The sequence below is a fragment of the Sus scrofa genome, chromosome 4, assembly GCF_054392235.1.
Source record: "Sus scrofa isolate SSC_HxYL_T2T_F1_AM1 chromosome 4, Sscrofa_HxYL_maternal_Yorkshire_Landrace_v2.0, whole genome shotgun sequence".
In the NCBI taxonomy this organism is placed as follows: Eukaryota; Metazoa; Chordata; class Mammalia; order Artiodactyla; family Suidae; genus Sus; species Sus scrofa.
In genome coordinates, this window is record NC_139386.1 from 60,492,815 (window position 1) to 60,510,467 (window position 17,653).

The window sequence follows — 17,653 nt, forward strand, 5'->3', positions numbered from 1 at the left end:
ACTATAACACCCAGCCAATTTTACACACCAAAAATATGCTTTACTACCAGCTCTCCTCTAATCCACACATACACACTACACAGGTGCTTCTACACAGCAATTTATACGTATTTCATCATGGCTTTCCCCTGCTTAAAACTGCTAAATAGTTTGCCCCTTTATTAACAGAATAAAACACAACCATTTCAGCATGAAAAGAGATAACCTAGAGACCATAACCTGGAATCTGTTTACCAATAAAACTTGATTTTTTTCATCCTGCCAGCTCAACAACAAAATCCTCTTCTCAGACATCAAGGAATCAGTTTCCATTATGCTCAAGCTGCTTCCAACTGCAGGCTTGGAAACACCCCCCCCACCCCCCACCCCCCGCCGCCAACACCTATTAATTTAATACAATTAAGCTCAGGAGCCAATTAATTCTACAAGCTTCTCCCAACCTTCAGAATAGAATTAAAGAATTCCTTCCTTCGGTGTCTTAACTGTAACTTGAACATACTTCTAACATGTTTTCTATCATTTTATCATCTTGTCTCTCCTTACTAAAGTACAAGTTCCTTGAGGGCAGAGTAAGGTCTTCGAGGCTTAACTCCAATGCCTTGAATCTACCTAATATGTACATGTAATTATAAGAGGGTAAAAGAAGTCAATCCTAGATACACTACCACAAGGGAAATGAACCAGGTTTTACCAAATCAAACACAGTGAGTCAATGTTAGAACCTATATAAATGTTATACAAGCTGGTTATTTAATAGGCTCTAGGCTCCATGCTCATTTGTAATATCTATATCTATTTTTTCTTCCTAGTAAAAGGTTTTTCAGACCTTCTTCCAAAACCATTTTTAAAAACTTTATTTCTGACAAATGCAAAGAAGCCTGGTCTCACCTTTGCTTTAGCTGCTCACCAGTTAGTAATTTCAATCAGATTACTGATCTAAATTAGTATTTACTTTCTGGAAAGGCTCAATTTACAACATTAACACATGAGTGCATCTTTGAGGCTTAGTAAACTGGAAAGAGTTGACAGAATGTGTGATTTAGGCTATGAAAATTTCATAACTCGGCAGAAAGTGATCTAAATCATGATACAGAGGTAATAGCTATTATTAAGGCAACTTTCACGTCCTCTGGGCCAAATGGTCAAATCCTTTATAAGATAATCATTGAACCTGACTCTAAAGATACAGTCAGTTGCTACTCAAAAACTACAGAAACTATATTTTGTCCCTTATATTCTTATATTCATTCTTAAAAATACAGGGATTTTTCTGAAATAGAAGCCTCTGAAACAGATTCTGAAAGCATATTTATAGTCTCTCCCATCAGCAATCCTTAAAATCTAACATTTGACAGAAGAATATCAAACTTCTTAAGAATGTGCCTCAATCCTCCAGGCATCACCATAGAATTAATGGAAAATAATTTTTTCTCTTACAAAAAGTAGAGGAAAGAAAAAGCAAAGTAACCAACCTTAACTGACATACTAAGATTTGGCCCAACTCCTCTCAAAAAAAACAGGCCTCTTTAAAAAAATTTTTTTCTTTTTAGGGCTGCACCTGAGCCATATGAAGTTCCCAGGCTAGGGGGTCTAATCAGAGCTGCAGTTGCTAGCCTATGCCACAGCCACACCAGATCCAAGCTGCATCTATGACCTACCTGGCAACTTGCAGCAATGCTGTATCCTTAACTACTGAGTGAGGCCAAGGATGGAATAGGTATCCTCATGGATACTAGTCGGTTTCTTAACCCACTGAGCTAAACTCCTAAAAAAATTTTTTTTTTAAAGGATGGGGACATAAATGGAGTGAACTATCTCCCAGTCTCAAACTCTTATCTCAGAACTTGAGATAGACAGAATAAAGCTGACCTGAGATATTCTTTATGAAAGTGAGAAAAATTCCATGTATGATGAGAAAGTCTCAGAATGTTTAAACTGAATGGCCAAGACCTCTAATAGTATGAAGAGAACAGTTTGCTCTCTAGAATCAAGTGCAGACTGCATGAAATAAAGTAGCTTCCAAACTGACAAAATTGGTTAATGTTGAGACATGAGGTACCAGGCCACCAAAAACAATGTTGTAACAGTTATCATTTATTAATTGATTATGTGCTGGGGCATATACTTTGCATACATGAGTAAACTAAAGGCTAACTCATAAGCTTGTCAAGAAAGAGGACTGGGACCCAGATCTCCCTACTTAAGCTCAAGAATGCTCTTACAGACTGTCTTATACTGCCTCCTACAGGTAATCAAAGGCTACAGGGCAATGGAAAAAAATGATTAACTGCTTACTGGAAGAAATAAGTCAATTCTTAAACCTGTCATTCCTGAATTAACAAGACAAAGAGATTCTGTAGGTGGTACCTGGGGTCAATCACAAGATAACATCCCAAACTAAAGGTGGTTAGAATGAAAACAAAGAAATGATTAGGATCAATTCTGAATGGAAACATGCAAAAGTCAATCAAGGGAATCAATCAAATAGCCTTAGACAAATATGGTTACTAAACTGTTATTTTCGTCTAATGAACGAATGTCCTAAGAGAAAGGTGGTCTGCAGATTATATCTGTAAAAAGAGAATTTCAAGGAGGCAAAGGGTAAGGGAGGCATAATTCAGGGATCAAGTTTAGAAAAGGTTTTACCTAGGAATGAATCCCCTAATCCAGACACATGCCTAAGGGAGGATACACCATACTAAGTCCATCATAAAGTTATACAACTAATTCCCCCTCCTCTGATTTCAGGTTCACTAAGCAGCTAATTACAATTTGCACTCCCATTAGATTTGCCTACAGGGAGACACTATGCAGGAGAAGAGTAACTGGTCCACTGAATATTAGGAAAATTCACTCTGTCTAAATTTTTTTTTATACACAACTTACATTATTTAGAAAAGTACACTTCCATTTTCACAAGCCCTCTAACCTCTGTCATTATTACTAAAATAACTTCAAGGATTCATAAACTTTTAAAGCCTCTAGACTCCTCTTCTGTAAAATGGGAACAAAATAATTACTTGTCAGTGTAAGGGACATCTGTGTTTGTCAAAGGAAAGTCTGGCACTTCGATGCCCAAGCTCACAAAGCTAGTAATTGCAGAACGCTGAGATCTGAACCTAGATTTACTCAAACCCCTTTTTCCCCCATTGCAACATTCCTTATAGACTCTAGTCTCATTTATCACCACGAACTGTTAAGACTGGGGACAATTTACTTAACCTTTCTGTGCCTTGTATCTTTAAGTGACCTTCCTTCTAGGGCTTAGGCAACTAAAACTTGTGCAAAAACTGTTGCTACTGCCTCCTGAGAAAAATAACCTTACGTTTTAAAGTTAAAGCCTCAACTTCTGAGAAACTTCTGTGCTACTAATTAACTCCAGTATAAATGTTCTGAATAGCAAAACCACTCCAATAAACACAAAAAGGGACTAGTATCTGAAAGGTGACTTTGTAAAACCCAAGATTGGGTAGCAATACAAAAGAATGAATCCCATCCACCACCACAGGTTGTCTCAAGTCTTAGAAGAACAGATCAACATCTGTTTGGCTTGAAAGGGGATTATCAAAATGTTAAGACTTATACTAGAAATATTAAAACAAGAGCTAAAAAGAGCTGAAGTATAGCTTACTTGTTCTATAACTAAGAGCACATGATTTCAAGGAGTTTGGTAAATATATTCTCTACCAAATCAACTACTTGGCACAAATAACTTTAAACATTTCTAGTACGCTAAGTAAACTACATTTATAAGAAACGTTTTAGAAGGAAGGATTATAGAAAATATCAGCACAGAAATCTAAGAAAACAAGTAAAAACTACCATAAGCATGCCTTTGCTAAAAAAAGTTCAACAAGAAGTTTAATGGAGATGAAATTAGTAAAATTATTCACAAAAAAGGAGTCTTAGCTGAATAGCTTCCTCTGCATTCACAGACTGCTCTCATATTTCATATTACCCTGACATATAAAGAATTTTCTCGGTTGGATGTTCTCCTAAAAGGGGTAGCGTCAGAGGTTAAGGATATTGTTTAATTCATCCTTCAAAGAGTTACCACATTTGACTTCCACCAGCACTCTGAAAGACTGCGAACATGAAGCAGCTTTTCTAAAATCACAGCTAATAACATTTTGACCACAAAGTCAACCTTACAGGGTTAAAACCATCAACCTCGCTTTATTAAACTTTCCTTTTGATTCAATCTGATGGGCAAAGGAATCTGAGTCTTAAAAAAAGTTACAACAAATTCAGCGCTGCGATTAGAAAAAAATTGTCATCCCCTCCCCCTCCCTCCCCCATAACTTTCGAAAACTTGTTCCCAGGCTTTCAAAACCCCCACCCGTAAGATTCCTACACCTCTCTCCCAACAGGAAAGACGCCTTCACTCAGGAAAGCGGTTTCGAGGTTTTTGGTTTTTTTTAGTTGATAACCCCCCCCATACCACCCCAAACTGAAAAAGTAGCAGCAGTGTATACCGTACCTGGGCGTTGGCTTCGTGGAGTTTGTGCTCGGTAGAGACGTGGTGCCTCAGAAGGAGGGTTTTCTTGTAGTTGCGGGTCCCTCGCGAAAGCTCGTCGTGCCCCATTTGAGGCAGGTCCCCGCTCGCCCCGTCCTCGGGGGTCTTTTGGCACCAGCCGCAAGACATAAGGCCAGTATCCTTGGAATAGCGCAGCCAGGGAAAATCTTTGAGCCAGGCGGTCTGGAAGGAGCACTGGAGCTTCTGCATTAGAGACTTGGGCCGCGCGAGCGGGAAGTGCTGGACCGTCTCTCCTTCGCCAGCTCCCACACCGCTGCCCTCCGCTTCGTCCCCGCCATCGCCGCCCGACCGCCTGCTGCTGCTGCAGCTGCCGCCTTCCGCCCCGCTGCCGTCGCCCAGGCTCGCCCCCTCCTCTTCGTCCTCGGTGCTGTCGCTCAGGGACGCGCCGTCCGGCATCAACTCTTTCCCCTCCAGCGCGTCCAGCTCCAGCTCCACGGCCGCCGGCCCTCGCCCATTGAAATGCCTCAGGGGCCACGCCGAGGTCTCGGGGCGGCCGCGGCTACTGCCATTGTTGCCGAGCCCCCCGCCGCCGCCGCCGCCGCGGAAGGCCAGAGTCCGACGGTTCCTTTCCGCTAGCAGGGGGCCCCCCGCGCCGCCGCCGCCCAGCGAGGTGGGGCCGCCCGCGTCTTGGGGGAGCAGCAACTCCTTGGTCTCCTCGGAGGCGGCGGCGGCCGCCCCAGCGGAGGCCTCCAGGTCTTGGGGCTCCAGGCCCTCCAATTCCACTTCCTCGTCGGCCCCCCGCCCATTGAGCTGCTGCGGCGCTGGCGGCTGGGGCTGTCTGGGCTGGGGCTGCTGGGGCCAAGCCGAGGCCTCCCCGCCAACGTTATTGTTCACGGAGCCGCCGCCGCCGCCACCGCTGGCGGTGACCAACCCGCCTCCTCGGAACGCCAGCGTCCTGCGGTTCATTTCACTGAACGACATGGCGCGCGCCGCCGCCGCCGCCCGGTGCCCCGGCTCGCGCCCGGCCTCGGGCCGCGTCCCGCGCGCTCCCCGCCGCTCCCCCTCCGCTTCGCCCCCGCCCCCACCCCGGGCGTTCCGGTCTCGCGGGGCTCGGCCTCGCCCTCCCGCCCGGCCGCCCGGCTCGCGCTCGTTCCCGGGGCTGCCTCACGCGTCCGTCGCCGCCGCCGGCCGCCGGGCCGCCGCCTCCAGCCGCCTCCTCGTCCTCCACCCCCGCCCCGCTGCGCTCCAGGCAGCGTCCCGCGCGGAGAAGGGGGCGGGCGGCGGAGAGGTGAGCAGCGAGCCCGGGCGCGTGGGGCCTTCGAAGTTGAGAGGCGGAGTGCGGGGAGACCCTCCGCTGCCCCCTCTTTAAAGCCGCGCGCACACACCGACCCTGCAAACAGATATCCTTCCTCCGGCGCGCCGAGGAGTCCCGACGCCGCCGCCGCCGCCGGCTTCCGAGGCGGTGAGGGCGACAGGCACGTTAAACTGCCGGGCTCCGCCACATAACGAACCGACAATAAAGCCGGCGGAGCGTTTCCGTCCGACCAGGCCCTGGCGGAGGTCGAATGGCAAATGAACAACGGACCGTGCGCCCACAATGCACCGGGGTAGCAGTAACCGCTGGAGGGGGAAAGGGTGGGGGCCGGGCTGGGGGAGGGGGGCTGGGCTTGGGGCTGGGCTGGGGTGGGGTGGGGGCGCCAGGGGACCGGGAAAGGGGCCGGGCCGCGCCTCCGGCCTGGGGGCGGGGGTGCGGCCGCGGGGAAGGAAGTCGGCCGAGGGGCGGGGGACAAAAGGCCGGGCGGCGGGCTGGGGGTCTCGGGGAGGGGGCGGGCGTGTGCGGCCGGGGCCGGGCTCCGCGGAGGACAAACAGCTGGCGAGTGTCAGGGTCTGGCCGCCTCCCCGCTGCCCGCACGCACCTACCCGCGCCCAGGAGGCACATTTTCCTTCTCTCGCCACGAGTTCACCTGGGACTTTGGAAATAAACTGTGCGGTGGGAGCCGCGCTCCAGCCGTGTCATTTGCTGGGGGTGGGCGGCGGTGCCCGAGGAAGTGAACTTATTTTGTTCCTTCACAAAGACTGGACCAGGCGGTGCCTTTCACGCGAGGAGATTGCAACCACGGACACCTCCTTGTCTGGTGCATTGTGTGCGCGAGGCAGCACCTCAGGCCCAGGGCAATAATCATTTCACAGAAAATGCACCGCCCCGAGTGTCTTATTGCTGTGATGAAATGGAAATTTAAATAAAAGGTCGAACACGTGCGTTCAGTGGGAAGTATTGACATGGGTGTTACATCACCGGCAGCCAATCAGATAACCCCAGTCGTGTTTATACTTCTACAACCACCTTGTGAGTATTACAGTATGTCATAACGTTATAAATATTAGGCAGGGTTTTCCCCAGGAGTGGGGAGGAGTCTGCTTATACTGACGCCGTGTGCGACTCCGAAGAAGAACGTGTGTATGACAGGAATTGCTTTTTAGGACTTGTTTTTTAACTGTTTACACTGCATATGGAATTTAGAATGATTAGAAGAACAGATTGAGCGGGAAATGAAAGTCATAGTAATAATCATAGTCAAGTTTTTCAGGGAAAGATTTTCCAACTTAGAGCCCTTATACCCCTATTTGTAAAATTTCGAATAAGCTAAATCTAGCCAATTTTAAAGTGTTTAGACTCTACTATTTTGAAATGTGAAATAAATCTTTATTATTTTTATTCAACTGTATTTCAGGTAAAAAAGATATTCTCAAGCAATGGAGGAGCTTTTTACTCTTCTAAGAAATGTCTTAAAGGACTACATCTAGTCACAGTGGAGCATGATGGAGGATAATGTGAGAAGAAGAATGTATATAAGTATGTGTGACTGGGTTACTTTGCTGTACAGTAGAAAATTGACAGAACACTGTAAACCAGCTATAATGGAAAAAATAAAAATAACTTAAAAGACAAAGTATTGAGAGTTTAATCACAAACTAATATAAAATATGTTCAAGATAATTATCAAGAGTGGAAAAATGATATATGTTACTATCAGAGGTATGTATTATGTGCATAGGAAAAAATGAGAAATACAAACTACAATTGTAGATTATCTAGTGTTAGAGGCTTTAATTTTCTATCATATATTAATGGGAAGTTATATATGTTTAATAAAAAGCATGTGTTACGATTTTTAGGCTTTCTAATTTTATGATTGTACTCTTCAGAAATTCCTATTTTTAAAATAGACAGTATTTAAAGCTCTAAATATATCATGTGGAGTATGGAATGAGATATGTTTTTCAAAATTAACTTAAAGAAAGGATTTTCCCAGACATATTATAAAATATCATTTGTCTTCATATTTTTAAATGGACCAAACATATGCATGCAACGTCCAGGCATATATATTATTGAGTGTATAGATTTGTTCAAAGCAGTTTTCGCTTAATTCACTGTAATGTTAGTATCTGTAGAAATGAGCAGTGTTGTATATCAAACAAAAAATACTTCTTCTACCTTAGAGATGAAATGTAATTTTAATGTAAAGAATGATGGTACTAACCTGCCACAAAAAGATTTTGACTTGGAGGTTTTTTTAAAAAAATAATGATCACATTGCCATCTGGCCACCAGTGATCAACAGCTTGAAATTTCAATAAGAATTTTGTGAAAAGAAAAAAAAAAAAGCTTGAAATTCCGATATAGGTCCTCAGATTTGGTACAGTTTGTGGATTTTAAACAGTTTTGTCCTGCTTTGTTTTAGTTGTTGGAAAGTTTAGGACAGTAGAATCTATGACGTTGAACTAATTTGTACCTTGGAGAAATGAGAGGATTCTGCTTGCTTGACTGTATGTATCATGTGCTTCTATGTAATATATGGAAGAATGTTATAACAATACTGTGCCTTGTTCTTAATTCATTTTTTAAAAATTCCAAGCACTTTGCAAGTAAATATATTATGTATTCAATTTTAACCACCACTACCGTCTCCATAAAAAGAGGGAAGTTACTGAAGTTATTGCTTATCTAGGATTAAGGTGATGGGAAATAAAGTGTAGTTAAGCATTTTTTATTTCAACTTTAAAAGTTATTTCCATTCCCAAACTGTTATGCTTTTGCTTCTTTCATCTTACATGCCTAATACATAACAGGCAACACATAAGCTTATGCTAGTATTATTTTTACTGATTCTGATAGCACAAGAATCACCAAAAATACTTGGATCCACGAAGCTGTTGTGTCAGAACTTTTTTTTTTCTCTGACATATATCTTACCTAACATTTGTAAAGTCCACATTGTCTTCTGTCTGGAATTATGTGTAAACATGGACTAATCAGGAATGAACAACACTTGATTCACATAGTTAGGGCCACTGATCTCCTAACAGCCCAACAGTGCGAGTGTTTGTATTTCTATTTTTATCATTATGTATGTATAGATATGTATTTAGTTGCCTTCTTCTAAACCCCGAAGGAAGATGGAATCAGAAACAAATTTCAAGAGGATAGTAATCACAAATGTCTCAGAATGCCCTGTACAAGGGAACTTTGAGTAGCAGAAGGGGATCTCCTATTCTGTAAATGGAGTTTTTAAGAATTCCCCCACCCCTTCCAGTCTCCTACCAGCAAGCAGGGATCTGTTCTACCCTCTAACCCCTATATTTACTGTTGGGGTTCTACCATATTTCAGGGGATTCCCCCTTATGCTTACCAGGGGAACCCCTCAAGAATGGGGCATCCCCAACCAGTTTGTCCCCTAATTTCACTTTAGCCTATGTAAAACTGCTGCAGGTTACCTTGATAACTCTTACACTGTGAAGAGGCTAAGCTCCTATACCTGGTTCAGCTGATGGTCAAACTTGACTGTCCTTTAGTGCCTTGGTTAGAGGCACTTTGCCTTTTAAGTTTCTAGGGACAATGGCCTATGAATCTGTCTATGGCATTGACGTGTGTCATCCACCAGAATAAAGTACTTGAGAATGAGAGTGTGTATTATTCGTTTCATTCTCCCCTACCCGAAACTGGCACAAAACAGGCAATTAGTAAATGTTTGCTGAATAATTATCTTCCCTTGCAATCTATTTTGGTAGAGCATCATTTTGGTTTCTTCTTTGCCTTAGGTAATAAGAATATAGGAGTTCCTGTTGTGGCTCAGCGGTAACAAATCTGACTAGTATTCATGAGGACGCAGGTTCCATCCCTAGCCTCACTCAGTGGGTTAAGGATCTGGCGTTGCCATGAGCTGTGGTATAGGTGGCAGATGTGGCTTGGATCCTGCGTTGCTGTGGCTATGGCCGGTAGCTACAGCTCCGATTCGAACCCTAGCCTGGGAACCTCCGTATGCCACGGGTGGGGCTCTAAAAAAAAAAAAAAAAAAAAACAGACAAAAAGACCCCCCAAAAATATATATGTATTATTTTTAAAGATATTGAGCCACTGTTTCCATTGCATTTACATTGAAAGCAATCATGTATACATAAAATGGCATATCATTCAGCTCTTGAAAGGAAGGAAATCCTACTATTTGCAACAACAAGGATGGACCTTGGGGACACTATGCCAAGTGAAATAAGCCAGACACAAGGAAAACTACTACATGATGCCACCTATATGAGAAATGTAGTCAAATCACAGAAGCTGAAAATGGAATGGTGGTTGCTAGGGGCTGGGATGTGTGGGCAATAAGAGATACTAGTCAAAGAGTACAGTTTCTGTTAAGATGAATAGTCCTAGAGACCTACTGTACAGCATAGTGCCTATGGTTAACTGTATTATTTTGTACACTTAAAATCTTGAAAATAGGATAGATCTAAGTGTCCTTATCACAAAAAATAAATAAATAGGATGGACAATAGGAAACTTTGGGAGATAATGGATACGTTTATAAAATGGATTATGGTAATGGTTTCACAAGTATATACTTATTTCCAAACTCATCAAGAGGTATACATTAAATATGTACAACTTTTTATGACAGTTATGCCTCAATAAAGAGGTTTAAGCAAAAACAACGTGACATATAGGGAGGTCCGGTCATGGCTCAGCATAAACAAATCTGACTAGTATCCTGGGAGATGTAACTTAGCTCACTGAGTTAAGGATCCAGTGTTGCAATGATCTGTGGTGTAGGTCCCAGATGAGGCTGGGATCTGGCGTTGCTGTGGCTCTGGCGTAGGCCGGCTACAGCTCTGATTCGACCCCTAGACTGGAAACCTCCATATACCTTGGATGCACCCCCCCAAAAATAATTGATGATATAATCCTATAATTGAATGTAAATATTACTATTAGCATCGTTTTCTATGTTGATTATAGTGAATTACAAACAGTTTACACAACTTCCTTGTGAGTTAAATCAGAGTAGGTGTTATTCTCCTCATTTAACAGATGAGGAAACCCAAGTACAAAAAGGTTAATTGACTTGCTTAAAGTTACTAGATGAGGCAAAATTTACATTTGTAAATTGAAGGCAAGGGTAATACCCTCAAATCTGAGGCACCCTTAGCTACTAAAACACAAGTGATACACTTAACAGTGTTGTATCTGCATAATTATAGGCTACACTAAATTTTAAACATCTTTATTGTTCACTCTCATAGAAGAAAAGAAAAAAGATTCCCCATTTTTACCAGTGCCCAGAACTAACCACTATTGTATAAATATAGTCGTCTTCTTTTTCATGCCTAACCAAAATTTTCAATTGGCGTTTATAAATTGGACTTAGCATATTTGTACTTTAAGTTTTTAATGGTTTACTTATGTATGTATGTATTTTTTGTCTTTTTAGGGCCGCACCCGTGTCATATGGAGGTTCCCAGGATAGGGGTAAATTAGAGCTATAGCTGCTGCCCTGGGCCACAGCCACAACAATACCAGATTCTGAGCTGCCTCTGAAATCTACACCACAACTCACAGCAACACTGGATCCTTAACCCACTGAGTGGGGCCAGGGATTAAACCTGCGTCCTTGTGAATACTAGTCAGATTTGTTTCTGATGAGCCACCACAGGAACTCCAGTTTTTAATGTTTTAATATGATCAAATATTTTGAGGGGAGTTCTCTTGTGGCACAGCAGGTTAAGGATCTGGCATTGTCATTGCAGTGGGAGCTGCTGTGGCATGGGTTCAATCCCTGGCCCAGGAACTTCCACATGCTGTGGGTGCAGGAAAAAAAAATTGTTTTTATTTTAATGGGTATGGATATGTCATAATTGATTTAACCAGCCTTCCATTATTGAATATTTCATTGTTTACAGTTTGGGTGTTTTTTTTTCCATTATAAACAAGACTCTAGTGAATATCCTTGAAAGTGAAACTTTATACCTGTTATTTCTTTAGGATAAATTTTAAAAGGGGAATTTCTGGCAAAGGGAATGAACATTTTAATAAAGCCGTATTAGTATCACCTGATTGCCCTCTAGAAATGCTCTCAAAAGTGCAAAAGATACCAAAAAAATGTTATAAGGGAGATTTTTTATAATATTGGAGCGTGAAAGATCTAAATTTTTTTGTTTTTTGGGTTTTTTTTTTTTTTTGTCTTTTTAGGGTCACACTTTAGGCATATGGAGGTTCCTACGTCAGGGGTCAAATCAGGAGCTGTAGCCCCTGGCCTGCAACCAAAGCCACAGCAATGCCAGATCCAAGCCGTGTCTGTGACCTACACCATAGCTCACAGCAACGCCGGATCCTTAACCCACTGATTGAGGCCAGGGATCAAACCTGAGTCCTCATGGATGCTAGTCAGATTTGTTTCTGCTGAGCCACCAAGGGAACCCCTGAAAGATCTAGTTCTAAGCAGGACACAAAAGCCAGAAACCTTGATGGAAAAGATTGTTGTAACCGACTATGTAAATTATTTCCAAAAAACAATAAAGATTTTTAAAGTGAACTAGGAAAAAAAATCTGAGGGAGTTCCCTGGTGACTCAGTGGGTTAAGGATCCGGCATTGTCACAGCTGGTTCTATTCCTAGCCTGGGAATTTCTGTATGCTGTGAGTGCAGCCAAAGAAGAAGAAGAAGAAATCTGGGATACATATGACAGACAAAGTCTTAATATCACCATCATCCAAAGAACTCTTGTAAATCAATAAGATAAATGTATCTATTAGAAGAAAAAATGTGCAAAGGACATGTATTTAAAAATCACATAGGGAGTTCCCATTGTGTCTCAGTGGGTTGCAAACCTGACTAGTATCTGTGAGGATGCAGGTTCAATCCCTGCCCTTGTTCAGTGGGTTAAGGATCCAGTATTGCTGTGAGCTGTGGTGTAGGTTGCAGATGCAGCTCAGATCTCGAGTTGCTGTGGCTGTGGTGTAGGCCGGCAGTTGCAGCTCAGTTCCAGTCGACTGGAACTTCCATATGCAGCATGTGCAGCCCTAAAAAGAAAAAGAAAAAAAATCATGTAAGAAGAAATATAAGTGAATAGTAAAGTTATGAAAAGATGGCAGATTTGGCCAGTAATCAGAGAAAGATGTATAAAAAAACGCCAGGAGATGTAATTATTTAACCCGTCAGAGGTAGAGGAAAAAGAATGTAATTGGGAATGGAGATAGGAGTAGCTTTTCTGGCTGGCTGGCTGACTATAGCATATCAAAATATAAAATATGTATATATCTTTTTTACCCAGTGGCTTCAGTTCTAGGAATTTATCCTAGAGAATATAAAGATATCTGTGCAAGGATGTTCATTGAATCATTGTCCATAAGCCTAAAAAACTTGTTTCCATCAGTGTGGTGTTATTTACATACATTATGGCACATGCCTACAATGAATTATTGATCAGCCATTAAAAAGTTGATGTGGTATTATATAAGTCCAGGGCTTATTACTGACTGAAAAAGAATCAGTAAGTATATTAACAAATATAATAGGAACAATTAATTAATGCAGTTAATACTGAGTACCTACTTTGTTAAGCTGTGGGCATATATACATTGCTGAACAAAACAGCTGTGCTTCTAGAGCCTATTTATAAATTTGTATGTGACTATAAGCATGAAAGGTGGTTTAAAAGGATTTTCACCAGATTGAGGATAACAATTATCTTAACAGTAGAATTTCGGCTTCTTAAAAACTTTTTAGGAGTTCCCGTTGTGGCTCAGCTGAAACGAATCTGACTAGCATCCAGAGGACACAGGTTCCATCCCTGGCCTTGCTCAGAGGGTTAAGGATCTGGTGTTGGTGTGGCCGTGGCATAGGCCAGCAGCTACAACTCCTGATTTGACCCTTAGCCTAGGAACCTCTGTATGCCTTGGGTATGGCCTTAAAAAGACAAAAGACCAAAAAAAAAAAAAAAAAAAAAGATAAAACTTTTTAGTGTGCTTTCTGTACTGTCTTATACTGAGATTATAATTTATACTGAGTATATAATCCAAGAAATAAAACTGTTTTCAGTCTGGGGGAAACATTTAACTTTGATAATCAATGACGTGTTTTCCTCAAGACTTCTGGTAGACACTGTTTTTCTTTTTCACCGCTTTTGTGAACCAATTTTGTCCTGCCCCTCCCCCCACAAATAAACACAAAGATTTAAAAGATAAAAACCAGTGATTCTTTTCTTAAAGATTCTTTAAAGTTTCCTTTAAAATTCCAAATCCCTTTAAAATATAGGTTATTTTTTCAAAAGCTTGTGTTTACATGCATCTGTTTAGGGCAGCATCTATCTCACTAAACCATACCTTCTGGCCCTGCCCTCTAATCCATTCCTACTGTGAACCTAGTAATCTTTGAAAAAGGTCAATCTGATTTTCTCACCCCATCCACATTAAAACCCCACAAAGGTTTTAATTATTTTCTTTCTTTGTTTTCAAATATAAGCTACTTTTTTATACAGTTTAAACAAAAGAATGAGTCTACAGATAGATAAAATGATGTAGGAAATTTGGGGAATTATTCATTTTTACAAAACCCCAAGCAATTTTCTAATGCCTTATCTGTTTTGTTTTTTCCTTTTGAGAAAACTGCTCCTTCATTAGCTCTTAAATTTCACTTCAATTTGTAAGCCATTTTTAATGCTGAGGAAAGGTACTCCTACTGAACTATCATTTTAACATCATTTTCTAGAAATGAAGCATGATTCACTGTAGCAGAAACTCCTAAGCTGTTCCTCAATTTCCATTTTCTCCCTGGTTTAATTATTTTCTGTTGGTCTGCATATCCAAAAGCTTAATGCCTTCAGAGCCCAGCAAGGCATGGCTGCCTTCCACCTCTCCAGCCTCACCTTCTTCCTCCTCTGTCCTTCAGGTTTGCTTTGATCCCTATCCAGCCTTTGCACTGTTCCCAGTCTGTTTCACTCTTCCCTTCTTCTAATTAACCCACCTTCATTACATCACTTCCTCAGGACAACTTTCTCTGCCCACCACCACTCCCCAACATTCAGATACTTGCTTAGAGATTCTCCTAGCATTTTTCTTCTCTCTCTCCTTCACAGCACTTGTCACAATTGCAGTTTTTAAGCATGTTGTCAAAATTGCCGTTTTTAAATGTTTACTTCTTTGGTTATACATATTCCTCCAATAATCTGATAGCTCCATGAGGGTAAGGATCATTTCGGGTTTTGCTCAATGTTTTATTTCCAGCATCTAGAAAGAGTGACTATGGCATAGCAGGCGATCAGTAAGGATTTGTTGAATGAATCAGTATATGAATGTGCTGATTGGTGGGCACTAAGTACACACAACATTGAACTGTCAACAAAAGACTAAAACATAAATTTTTACTGAATAAACTAGTAGAACAGAAATGTGGTAGGTTTTAAGCGTTGATAGTACTTTCCTATTATACAATGGAAGGCATTTCCATAAAGCATACAGTTGTAGGAACTGTAGGAAGGTTGTTTTGAAATTAAAAAAAATAAAAGCTAGTGAATAAAAATTCCAATTTAAACTACTGGGGGAGTTCCCATGGTGGCTTAGCGGTAATGAACCTGACTAGTATCCAGGAGGAGTCAGGTTCGATCTCTGGCCCCGCTTAGTGGATTAAAGATCTGGCGTCACTGTGACTGTGGCTTAGGCCAACAGCTGTAGCTCTTTAGCTCTGATTCTACCCCTAGCCTGGGTACTTCCATATGCCTCAGGTTCGGGCCTAAAAAGCAAAAACATAAATAAATAAACTACTAGGGCAATAAAAACATACACAAGTATTGTAAATCAGCAATACTTCAATCAAAAAGTGCAAAAAACTGAATTTATGCTTTTAAATTCTAAATTGAATGACAGCTAATCCTTTTGTGATTGCAGTGCCCATATTCTAGTTAATCACAAATAGGAGTTAGTTCACTCTGTTCTCAGAGATGAAATAAAAAGTAAAATGCCTCCTTTGCAAATATGAGTTATAAAAATATATGAATTTTTATATAGGCTGCAAAGGATGAGAACAATGGAATAGGGAAATTTTTATTGAAAACTGAATCATTAAAACCACCTGTAGCTTACTGATGTCTGTAGGAGATCCATCCCAAATATTTAATCTACAGTTACTGTTTGGTTCACAGATTCATATCCTGATAGGTTGATTAACTGGACTCCGTTCAATAGCCAAAGATTTCACATTAAATTACCTCTTTCATAAATTACAAATGCAAACCAATTACCCTCAGAAGGACCATGTGAGAAAACCTGGAAGACAGGAAGAGGCCAAGGCCCTAAGGATATAGTACAAAGAAATACCCTAAAGCGAGACCTTCTACACAACTTTAGGCAATAGCTTCATAAGAGGATTACATTCCAAATTAGGTAACCCCCTTTTTCCCTGAACTCGCAAATAGTATCAAGGTCAGAAAATACCACACTTTGAAACTAAAGCTAAGAGAATCAGTATCATTTGCAAGAATGGTCTTTATAAAAGAAACACACCCCATCCCCTAATTGTGATTAGGGTATCTTCCTTTCATTCAAGATTGAGGGTACAGGAAGTTTCCATTGTGACTCAGTGGTAACCAGCCCAACTAATATCCATGAGGATGAAGGTTTGATCCCTGGCTTCGTTCAGTGGGTTAAGGAACTGGTGCTACCATGAGCTGTGATGTAGGTTGCAGATGTGGCTCAGATTCCGAGTTGCTGTGGCTGTGGCCTAGGTCAGCAGTCACAGCTCCAATTCAACCCCTGGCCTGGGAACCTTCATATACCAGAGGGGGGGTGCACCCCCCCTCCAAATAAAGATTGAGCGCATAACCCAGGATTGGAATGTAACTGCTTCAGAGAAAACACTGTACACTGTAACTTTCAGGTGTAGTCCAGTGCCATTCAAGCTGGGGTATGCTTAGTCCTGGAGGTATACACAGAATTTCCAAGTGATATGTGAGTAAACAGACGATTTTTTTTGCTATTTTAGGGCCGCGCTCGCAGCATATGGAAGTTCCCAGGCTAGGGGTCAAATTGGAGCTACAGCTGCCAGCCTACACCACTACCACAGCAACATTGGATCCTTAACCCACTGAGCAAGGCCAGGGATGGAGCCTGAAACCTCATGGTTCCTAGTCGGATTCGTTTCCGCCACACCATGACAGGAACTCCTAGATGATTTTTTAAGATCATTAGGTGTCAGGTTCTTCAACTTCCAAGTGCATTTTTGTTTTTCAAAACGGAACTGCTGATGAATGCCCCTCTCAAGTTTGTTCTCCGAATTTTCTCACCTCCCTTTTCACAGTCACCCTTCTTCCACTTCACCAAAAGAGCAAAACTGCCCACCCATCCCTAATCTTCATGTGCTATGTTGCCCCAGGATGGAAAAGGAGCACCAGAGACAAACAGAAGAAAATATCCTTAATTATTTGGTAGCTACACTCTTGAGCTCTAATAGTTTCCAGCTTTTGCTTTCTACAAAATTGAAGAAAGACCTAATTGAAGTGTCAGTTGATCGTTAAAAAGAATTTTCAACAATAGATCACTAAGGGGTTTTTTGCACTTATCTTGGAAAGAGTTTAAAGAATTTTGTGATGTAGTTAAAACAAGACCCCTTCTATTCTCATCAACCATAATTTCTTGTGAACATATGTTCTCAGCACATACTCAAAAGAAAAAAGAAATACAATGTGTTACAAACCCTTTTCACTCTAGAAAACAAATTCTTTACCCATTAATTAGTTGAAAAAAAAGCAGCTAAGAAATGTATTTCGAGTAAATATTTATTTCATGCTTAATTTCAATATATTTATAACCCTTTGACTAAATGTGCACTTATAACTATAAGGGTAAC

At 41.5% G+C, this 17,653-nt stretch overlaps 1 protein-coding gene and 1 long non-coding RNA gene across 2 annotated transcripts in view; both read right to left on the reverse strand.

Moving 5' to 3' along the window:
- Positions 1-5,480, reverse strand: part of ZBTB10 (zinc finger and BTB domain containing 10) — a 36,208-nt gene extending 30,728 nt beyond the window's left edge. The window contains exon 1 of the mRNA XM_001928277.6: positions 4,481-5,480. Within this exon, the coding sequence (XP_001928312.2) occupies positions 4,481-5,458 (978 nt within the window). The 5' untranslated portion in view covers positions 5,459-5,480. The remainder of the gene's footprint in view (positions 1-4,480) is intronic.
- LOC146403822 (uncharacterized) overlaps positions 1-17,653 on the reverse strand; it is a 509,633-nt gene that overhangs the window by 271,562 nt on the left and 220,418 nt on the right. The gene's annotated exons all lie outside the window — the stretch shown is intronic.